The sequence below is a fragment of the Otolemur garnettii genome, unplaced genomic scaffold, assembly GCF_000181295.1.
Source record: "Otolemur garnettii isolate 467f Iridium unplaced genomic scaffold, OtoGar3 scaffold00101, whole genome shotgun sequence".
In the NCBI taxonomy this organism is placed as follows: domain Eukaryota; kingdom Metazoa; phylum Chordata; class Mammalia; order Primates; family Galagidae; genus Otolemur; species Otolemur garnettii.
The window spans coordinates 3,159,521-3,169,891 of NW_003852496.1; the positions used below are offsets into that span (position 1 = coordinate 3,159,521).

General features: G+C 52.1%; 1 protein-coding gene across 1 annotated transcript in view; it reads right to left on the reverse strand.

Annotated features, from left to right (window-relative positions):
• Positions 1-10,371, reverse strand: part of EFCC1 (EF-hand and coiled-coil domain containing 1) — a 52,645-nt gene that overhangs the window by 39,693 nt on the left and 2,581 nt on the right. Inside the window, exon 2 of the mRNA XM_012809210.1 lies at positions 10,268-10,371. Within this exon, the coding sequence (XP_012664664.1) occupies positions 10,268-10,371 (104 nt within the window). The remainder of the gene's footprint in view (positions 1-10,267) is intronic.

The following is a 10,371-nucleotide window of genomic DNA, read 5'->3' on the forward strand; positions in this document are numbered from 1 at the left end:
AATGCTCCCCACTGGTGAGAATGCTCCCCATAGGTAATATGCTCCCCACAGGTGAGAATGCTCCCCACTGGTGAGAATGCTCCCCATAGGTAATACGCTCCCCACAGGTGAGAATACTCCCCACTGGTGAGAATGTTCCCCACAGTTGATATGCTCCCCACAGGTGATATGCTCCCCACAGGTGAGAATGCTCCCCACAGGTTAGAATGTTCCCCACAGGTGAGAATGCTCCCCACTGGTGAGAATACTCCCCACTGGTGAGAATGCTCCCCACAGGTGATATGCTCCCCACAGGTGATATGCTCCCCATAGGTGAGAATGCTCCCCACAGGTGAGAATATTCCCCACAGGTGAGAATGCTCCCCATAGATGAGGGCCAGCTGATGACAATAACATTTATTGAGGGCTTATTATGTACCAAACACTGTCCTAAATGCTTTTTATATATTACTTCATTTAATTCTTATGCTGTGTGGTTGGTACTAAAATTAACCTCATTCTCTAGATGAGGAAACTGAGGCAAAATCATATTGAGTCAGAGCTTCCCAAAAAGTGTGAAGGCACCAAAGCAAACATGCAGCACAAAGAGGTAAGTGAACAAGGCACATCACGGCAGAGGCGATTGGCTGGTGCCTCAACCACCCTGTGTGGCCATCCCAGCCTGAAAAGGTGCAAGCTTATTCCCAGCCCACCTTGGGAAGTAGCAGAAAGAGCCACAGACTCTGTGCCCCAACTCTCTGCATGATCTTGGGCAGATGTGCCCCTCTATGGGCTCCTTCCTTCTCTGAAGAACACAACTGCTGCACTTACTGGCTTGTGCAGCCAACAATTCTCTCCCTGTGCAGGCACAGAGCCCCATCCTGGAGAGAAGCACAGCGGGGCACAGTGTGGGCCTGGCTCTGTCCTCATGGAAATGCAGTTGGGGGCGCACATTTGAGCAAGGGCAGCTTTCCCTGGGGACACTACTGATAAGCCATTTCAACAATCCACGGCTCCTCTGTTGTGAGGCTGGACAGGCCACTGTGGCTGTCAGAGGCCTCCTCTTTGCCACTTTGCTCATACAATGTGCTTATGTGAACATCCACCAGTAGATTCCAGGTGGGCTCTGTTTTTCTGGATAGAAAGAACAAACGCCACTCCTTTATTCTGAGGGTCACCTCATTGAAGGAACCCTGCTAAGACCATCACAGAACCCCTGAGAGTGGACAAACTCCCACTGGGTCTGAGCCACTGTTGGCTGAGTTCCCTGTGACCTGCAGCTGAAAGTATTCCTAGTTGAATAACCCATCACCAGAGCTGCCTCCCCAGCTGCCATCCTCACATAGGTGTGCCCTGACTGCCCACGTGCGACACTTGGCCATAGAGCGTAACCTGTGGCCAGCTTGGCTAGAGGTGTCAAGCACTACAGTAAGGACGCTCTGGAACCTGGTTCAGATGAAGGTGGTGCAGTTTGCTAAAGGCATCTTGGCACACTCTGGTTACAATTTCAGGGACATGCAGCTGGGGGTTGAAGGTCTGTAACCCCCACTCATGGTTTCTTCTGCCCTCCAGCCTGCTCTTCAGCCTTGCCCCGTGGTCCTTACTGCAATGAGCCCCACAGAGTTTCTCCTCGTACATGGACCCCAAATAAGATTCCCAAGTCAGTTTCTCACTTCCCCCCCTCAGAGGTCCCACCCACCATCTGGCTCCTGTTTCTCTCCCATGTCTACACTTAGTTCAGTGGGCTCTGTCAATGCCAGGGGGAAACTCAGGGTGTGTGGCCTGCCCACATCGCTGGTCCACCAAGTCTTGTTCTGGGTGCCCCTTGCTGGCTCCTTCCCCCAGAGGAAGGCCCTCATCATCAGCCTGGCTGCTGCACCAGCTCTAGGGAACATTTTGGCCCACATATCCTGAGATCTATCCCCAGGGAAGCTGCTATCTGGGAAAGGAGCAAGACAGGGCACGGACTCCCCTGGCTCCTGGTGAGGCCTCCAGGGGTGGGGCCCGTGGGCCATCCTTTCTCAGGCGCTAAAAGATCTCTCCCTGGACCCAGAGAAGCCTTCACACCAACATCCTGGCCTCTTGCCTCCCCTCCTGCCCGATCTGTCTTCCAAATGCAGCCAGAGGGGTCTTTATGAAGCTCAAGTCTGACCACTTCACTCCCTGCTTTAAGCCCTGCTCTGTCTCTCCTGTTCTTCGGGGTACAGGCCTTGGGCCTCAGTCTGGCACTCAGGGCCCTCTGCCAGCCCCTCTGGCTGCCTCTTCTGCAAACCCTCCAGCCACAAAGAAAGTCTCTTTCTTCCCAAGAGGCACCAAGGTCTTTCACACCTCTGAGCCTTTGCACTCACTGAAACCCAAATCTGCAGTGCCTGAGAAAACTCCTACTCATCTTTGAACACCCAGCTCGGATGATGGCATTTCCCCAAGGGAACCCACACCCTGTGGCTCTCTGCTACAGCCTTGCTGTACTCTCCTGAAGCTGCCCATGTGCTCGCTGGTTGTCCCCACCGACAGAGGACTTTCCAGGGGCTGGATGCTCTGTGAGTATTAGCAACACCAACCACCACCACGATTAGTAGTTATAGGACACGCTCAGCATGATGGCTGCTGAAATAAGGGATAAATAAGAATACTAATCTGTAATCCTAGCACTCTGGGAGACTCAGGTTGCTGGATTGCTTGAGCTCAGGTGTTTGAGACCAGACTGAGCAAGAGCAAGACCCTGTCTCTAACAACAACAACAAAAAACTAGCCAGGCATTGTGGTGGGCACCTATAGTCCCGGCTACTTGGGAGGCAAGAGGATCTTTTGAGCCCAAGAGCTTGAGGTTCCTGTGAGCTATGATGCCACAGCACTCTACCAAGGGTGACAAAGTGAGACTCTGTCTCAAAAAAATAATAATTAGGGTGGCGCCTGTGGCTCGAAGGAGTGAGATGCCGGCCCCATGTGCCAGAGGTGGCGGATTCAAATCCAGCCCTGGCCAAAACCTGCAAAAATAAATAAATAAATAAAATAATAATTATAACAATTTCTAAAGTTTACTAAGCATTTTCTTAGTGCTAAGCCCTATCCTAGGTACTTTAAACACTTCGGCACTTTGAATCAGTAAATATTCTATGAAGTGGGTATTAACTATTATTGTCTTCCCATTTTATAGATGAGGAAACTGAGGCTCGTGGAGGGGAGAATGGGTGGCCCCAGGTCACACTTCCACAGTCCTATCTCACTGCCTCCCCTGTCTCACTCAATATTCATTCAATATCCATGACCACAGGAATAGAATCCCATGCCCATGTGACAGATGAGGAAAGTGAGCTTCACAGAAGTGAAGGCAACAGCTCACGACCACATTGTACACATGTAGAGAAATGGGCATCAAATTGGGGTTGGGTTGGGCCTCCTGAGCTGGGCCTCACACACTGAGCCTGTCTCTGTGTCCTGAGGGCCTGAAGCATACGCTGGGTGCCTGACTGGGTAGTGTCCCTGAGAAAAGGCCTCTGTTCCCACCAGTGGCCACCCACACACTCACCTCCAGGATAACAGAATTCGAGACCTCCCAGCTCCAGATGGTGTTCCTTGCCCCACACTGTCTGATTCTCTCCCAGCTGCCCTTCCTCCCTCCTGCCCTCGCCTGACCCGCTGACTTTGGCCCACCCAGGCCAGGCTGGGCTGCTGCAATGGGGCAGAAGAAAGGAGGTGGCCCTCAGATGGCCTCATCTTTGTGTTCCTACCACAGGAGCTGGCCAGACAAGCTGCCTCCCACCCTCCTCCCTGGCCTTTTCATCCTCCCCTGACAACAAAGCCCCAGAGGCCAGGCTCCCAGCCCTCTACCCTGCCCCAGCTGGGCTGTCTTCTTTCCTGCCTATTTGAACCCCAGCCCCTGCCCGACAGGGCTGGCCCCGGGCTGCCTGCCCAGGTGTCCTGAAGGTGCCGATAACGGGGCCCAGCTGTTCTTATGCTGCAGCATAGGAGGAGGCTGGGCCAGGGAAACAGCTGAGACAAGGGCAGCTTCAAGAGCAGGAGGAGATGCCCCCAGCCCACGAGAGACCGTCCACAGCAGAGGCAAGTGCAACCCCCTTTGGAGAGGACCAGGCCACTGGGCCACTTTGGGGTTGTCTGGTGCTAAAGTCTCAGGTGCCCAGACCCTTTCTGCCCTTTTCTAGGGCAGCACCCACTTGCACACGGACTCGCCCACTCACATGTCCGTGTGCAGGTGAATGCCTGCCCAGGCCTGGGCTGGGTGCTGGGCCAAAGAAAGGCCAAGCTCCCATGCTTTCTCAGGAGGGCTCCTGGAAGGATGGAGACTGGGGGTAATGGCTTCTCTGCCCACCACTCCCAGCAAGCACTGAAGCACCTGACCAGGCAGGTTGGTGGGGGTGAAGACCCCCCACCCAAGCTATCCCCAAAGTGTTCAGCATTCAGGAGAAGATGACTAAGACAAGACTACCCATGTCTAACCAGGCTTTCACAACTCAGTCTCCTGCCACAGGTGGGCTGTTCCCAAGTCAAGAAAGGGGATTTGTGCGGCAAGCTCCAGAGAAGTGCAAGGAGGCGTGTGCCATTTGAACATGTCCTGGATATGCTCCCTTTGGCTGTCCTGGAGGATTCAGCCCTAGTGTTTAATGGGCCTTGCTCCCTGGCTCCATTGGTGGGGGTGACTAAGGTTTGGTCAATCAGAGCATCAAACTACTGTGGCCCCCATGATGGGTTCAGGCATAGACATGTTTGCAAGTTGGTTCAATGAGACTCAATTCCAGGAATTCAGAGGATGGCTCAGGTGAGAGATTATCTACTGGACTCAGCTTTGCAGATGTTAGGGTGACACCCAGGTACTGGGGGAGAAAGCTTGCTGGACAGTGAAGCAGAGTATCCAGGTTTGGCACATCCTGGTGACACTGTCTGAGTACCTGGATCCAGCCATTCCTGAAGGTGGACATGCCTAGACTAAGACTTTTTAGTTCTAAGAACCAACTTCCTTTTCACCCAAGTCAGTTTGAGTTAGGCTTTCTGGCACTCATCTAAGAGAGCTGGCTGAGGGAGGAGGGAAGGGAAGAGGGAAGGGAAGGGAAGACAAGAAAGAAAACAGTCTGGCACGGTGGCTCACGCCTGTAATCCTAGCAGTCTGGGAGGCTGAGGCAGGAGGATCCCTTGAATTCAGGAGTTTGAGACCAGCCTGAATAAGAGCAAGACCCCATCGCTATTAAAAATAGAAAAACTATCCAGTTGTAGTCCCAGCTACTTGGGAAGCTGAGGGAAGAGGATCACTTAAGCCCAGGAATTTGAAATTGTTGGGAGCTATGATTATGAGCATTCTACCTAGAGTGACAGAGTGAGATTCTGTCTAAAAAAAAAAAAAGGAAGAAAAAAGAAAAACAGGAGAGTGGTTGGGTCAGTGTCAGTGAAACACCTTAGTTGAGTGTGTGTTAAACAACATTTCATGAATGGTGACATCAGGTATTCCACATGGAGCTGTTTGTATTACTGCACTGTCCCCCTCCCCCCAATCGTCAGGAAAGTCTACCATGCACAAAAATGTGGACTGTTGTGTGAGATTTGAAGAAAGTGCTGAGTGTCTCCTCGTCTCAGATGAGGTAGCATGAGACAGACAACATCTGTTGGGAAGTAGTAGGACCCAGAGGCTGTTGTGGCCACGATAGGATCCTTAGCAGGCAGGACAGACAAGAGAGGGCAGGAGACTTCCATGCATAAAGTCAGGGCCCCCAGGGGGCTGTCTCATCAGTCTTGGCCCATCACATGTGGTCCAGGTTGTGATGGAGAATGTAAAGGCAAAGCCTCTCTGGGAGGAAATCCTCCACCCAGATGCTGCCCGTCCTTCTTTTGTCTGAACAGAGGTGCTAAGCACCTGAGACTTGCCCTACCTCTAGGAGGCCTGAAGATCCCTTTTGGACACGTGGGATACTTCTATTTGACTTGGGACTCCTACAACTCTGAAAGCAGCACTAGCTTCTTTGATGGTCTCTCTGCACACAGCACATCTGTGTCCTACCGTGTATGTTGATGACCTGCTCCCCTCAGGCCAGGAGACCCTCTGAGGGCAGTGGACATGTCTGTGCCATTTCTGTGTCCCCAAGATACCCGGCCTGGGGCTTGGCCCACAGGTGTTTAGAAAGAATAAGTCAATGTCTCCAATTGCTTAAATATTTACTGTATATACTCTTAGACTGTGGTCAGGATGGTTGATTGAGGTGCTGGGAATGCACCCATTCCATCTACAAACACGGAAATGCTGGATAAAATACAGCCGTTTAAAAAAATACAGAGCCAAGGTCAAAAACAAGACAGTGACAGCTCCAGCTTGCCTGGGGAGCAGGAGATAGAGCTGACGCCCAGGGAGGGGTCAGGGACAGGAGACCTCCCTGCATCATAGAGTCAGGGGCCATGAAGGGGCTGTCTCATCTCATCCAAAGATGAGAAAAATCCCACTTGTTGGCTTTGGGATTTTGTTCCGGGTATGGAACTCAATTTCTCATTACGTGTGTAGTTAAGAAACTCCACGCCTATCAACTAAAAAGTTAGTCTTGAATCCAAACCTGGTGGCTGCAGATGGAGAATTGCTGTGAAGGGAACCCCACAACCTTGATTCCAGGTGGGGCTCTCAAGGGTCAATGCTCTGCCAAAGATGGGCTCCCAGTCAAAACAGCAAAGCTCACCAGGTGCTTTTTATCATGACAAAGACAGCAGAGGTGGAACACCTGGAGGGCTCAGCCATTCCAGAAATCCAGTGGGGACTGTGAAGTTAGTATGTTCAGATGTTAGGAGGTTGGGTAGAACCCACAACTTAAGGACTGAGCAGGATGAAAAAGAAACTGCCAGTTTGAAAAAGAACTCAGTAGAAGTCCTAGAAATGAACACTTATTGAGATCCTGTTTCAGGGAAGTGGAAGAATTTGATTCAGAGTCTTAGTTCTGGGTGTGCTGCGTTTTGGGTATGTGTCTTTAGTGAAACCACCCCCAGCCCCAAAGGGTCTATTTCCTCATTTGAAAACTATGACGCCATACCAACCTTAGAGCATGACTACAAGATTAGAGTGAGTCGGTGTCTGTGAAAGTGCTTGGGACTCTGGAAGATGCTGGAAAAGAATGAGTCAGGTCACTCATTCTAACCAAATGGCTTCAAGCTGTCATCCCTGGGGGGAGTTTGATCATGGCACTTTTTACCACCCCAGACACATCTGCAGAGCACCTGGAGGCATTCTCAGGCGATGTCACTTAAGAGGGCTTGCTGTTTGGTGTTTGGGGTGCAGGGCCCCTTCTTCCTTGGGACTCCTCTACAGGCTGCCCCATGGGACAGCGGCAGGGGAGGGATGGTGAGGCTCAGGCACCTCTGAGTTCTTGGTACTTGAAATGCAAAAGCAGAGATGACCTTGCAACCCACAAACCCCCTTCATTCTGGAGGGCAGAATCCAGAGGACTTGATCACATTGCCAAACCCAACTGGGGTGTGTGGCTTGGGGCCATTCTGGCTGGGGTCTGAATCCCACCCTTGCTGCCTAGTTCCTGTGCCACTCAGGCAAGCTGCTTCCTCTCTGGTCTTGATTTTCTCATCTGTGAAATGAAGATAATACTATTTTCCTCTCTGGCTGGTTTAGAGGCTCCACGTGAGCTAACGTGGAAAGTGCTCGGTTCACTCTTTTCTTCAAAGAGTGAGAGCTTTGGGACGAGTCAGTCCATAAGCCTGTAAGTCTGTCCCCAGAAAACAGGCAGAGAAGGTCTGCCTTCTGGACAAGGTTTTCGAGGGACAGAGAAATAAGCGGCAGGCAGAGCCATCCACCTAATCACTGTGTGCCCTTCACGCAGTGTCCCTCAGTTCCCCCCCTTGGTGGAGCACCTGCCAGCACCTCCTTCAGAGCCTCTGCCGTAGCTGCTTCTCCTTCTTCCCAACTAACAGAACTCCAAGTGTGCCTGGCACAAACCCACATGCCAGACTCCCTTGCAGGTGGACGCAGCCCTGTGACACAGCTTCGGCCCATAGATATGGTCCAGGTTCTGGTGGGGAACGCAAAGGCAAAGCCTCTGTGGGAGAAAACCCCCCACACCCTAATAGTGCCCTTCCTTCTTCCTTGTCTGAACAGTAGATGCGAGGTCTGGAGGTGCAGCAGCCATCTCATAACCATGAATCAACAACCAAAAATGATGAAGTGGAAAGAAAAAGAACACAGGCTGTGGGGACAGGGAGGCTTTACCTTCTGGCTGTCTGGCCTTGGGTCTATTACTTAACTTCTCAGAGATGCACGTCCCACAAACAGCAAAGGGACAAAACCTCCTACTGGTACAGTCTTGTGAGGATGAAACGGTGCCAGGGGTAGGAATTCACTTTTTCTACTGTAAAAGACTATCCCAGTATCTGTAGTTGCTCTTGCCATCATGCTATAAGGACTGGTTGTGATTTTAGGGCAAAACAAAGAAGAGACCCTTTATTTCTCCTCTTAAAGAAAGCTCCAAGGCTGCACAGGGGCCTCGAGCCAACCAGCCCAGCTCTTTAGCTGATCAGCTATGCAAACAGGAAATGACTATCAAAACATTTGGAACCACAGGAGGCTGGCCCAGAGTCTGCCTCTTGGAGGCCTCCCTCCAGCCTTCTTCACTCCAGCTGTGAGCACCTCGCAAGTCAAGGACAAGGCTCCACCCCTGAGCAGCTAGATTAAAAGCCACCTCTTCTGGTTGCCCTGACCTCCCCCCCCCCCAGAAAGCTCCCCTCTGTCTCCTGCTCTTCCCCCTCTACCCATCTCTTTGTCAAACTGTAGCTGGGATAATTTTTATTTTATTTTATTTTTTGAGACAGAGTCTCGCTTTGATGCCATTGGCAGACTGCCAAGGCATCATGGCTCACAGCAACCTCAAACTCCTGGTGATCTTGCCTCAGCCTCCCCATTAGCTGGGACTACAGGTGCCCACCACAATGTCCAGCTTTCTGGGATAATTTTTAATTGAAACACAAATCTTCTTCTGTCACCTCCTACTTTAAAATTTCCCATGCCCTTCATATTCTCTTAAGGGAAAAACTGAAATCCCTGCCACCTGCTCTGCGCCCTAACGGGCCTCCAACCCTCAGCTCAGCTTTTAGTTTCTGGAATGTGCCTCAGGGCTTTGCCCATACAGTCACCGTTTTCTAGAACACTCTCCTCTCTCCTTCTCGCAGCCATCTTGGCAGGTAACAGCCCATCCTCAGTTCTCAAGGTTGCTTCTTCCAGGGGCAGATCTGAGCCTGCAGCAGGCCCCCCTTGCTGCTGGCACTCACCTGGCCTGTTGCCAGGCAATTTGCTCCTGTGAGGGTCTCACTGCTCTGGGCAGAGATTTCTCCCTGGTTCCTGTCATGGCCTCTGGCACAGAGAAGGTACTCAGTAAATGTGGGAGGTGGCAGGCAGGAGCACCTTGTGATTTGATTTTTTTTTCCCAGACAATCACTTTGTTGCCCTCTGTAGAGTGCTGTACTGTCACAGCTCACAGCAACCTCAAATTCTTGGGCCCAAGTGATTCTCTTGCCTCAACCTCCAGAGTAGCTGGGATTACAGTCGCCTTCCACAATGCCTGGCTATTTTTAGAGACAGGGTTCGGCTCTTGCTCAGGCTGGTCTGGAACTGGTGAGCTCAAGCAATCTTCCCACCTCGGCCTCCCAGAGTGTTAGGATTACAGGCGTGAGCCACCGTGCTCCGCCATGCCTTGTGATTTGAAAGGGAGGGGGTTCTGCTCACTGAGCACCCACCACGCCTCTTCTTCATAGCCACTGTGGCAGGAAGGCACTCCAATCTGTGTTCTCCTCAAGAAGAAACAGGCTTTGAGAGTGGCAGTGACCTGCCCCAAGTCACACATCTGCCAGAAGCCCTGCCAAGATTTGGACCTTGGTCCCGATTCCAGCCCTGGTCCAGCAAGCACAAGGAGTCGTTATACACTTGCTTCCTCATCTGTAGAATGGATCAGAACAGCACCCACCTCACAGGGCAGCTGTGAGCGTTACACGAGTCAAGTCACACGAAGCACTTAGTGCAGAGCCTGGCACACAGTAAGTGCTCAGCGACTGTTCGCTATTATCATTATGATCAAATTGGAGGACAAATAAAAACGAATACATTAAACTGCAAGCTGAACGGACAACTCTCTAGACCTTGTGGGTGAACAGGGACTAGATGGATGGACGGACAATGACAACAAATCGGGGACCCACAAGTGAATGGAGCCATACGTGAGTGAACGCACCGTGGGGCCGCGCGAGCGCGCGGGAGGTCTGGGCGAGGGGAGCCGACCTGCGCCCGGGGCCGCGCCCCGCTCACCTGTACCGCCGCAGCTCCGCCTCCAGGCGCCGCACCCAGCGCTGCAGGCTCGGCACCTGTCGCGCCTGCGCCTCGAGCTCGCGCACGCGGTGCAGGCTGCGCAG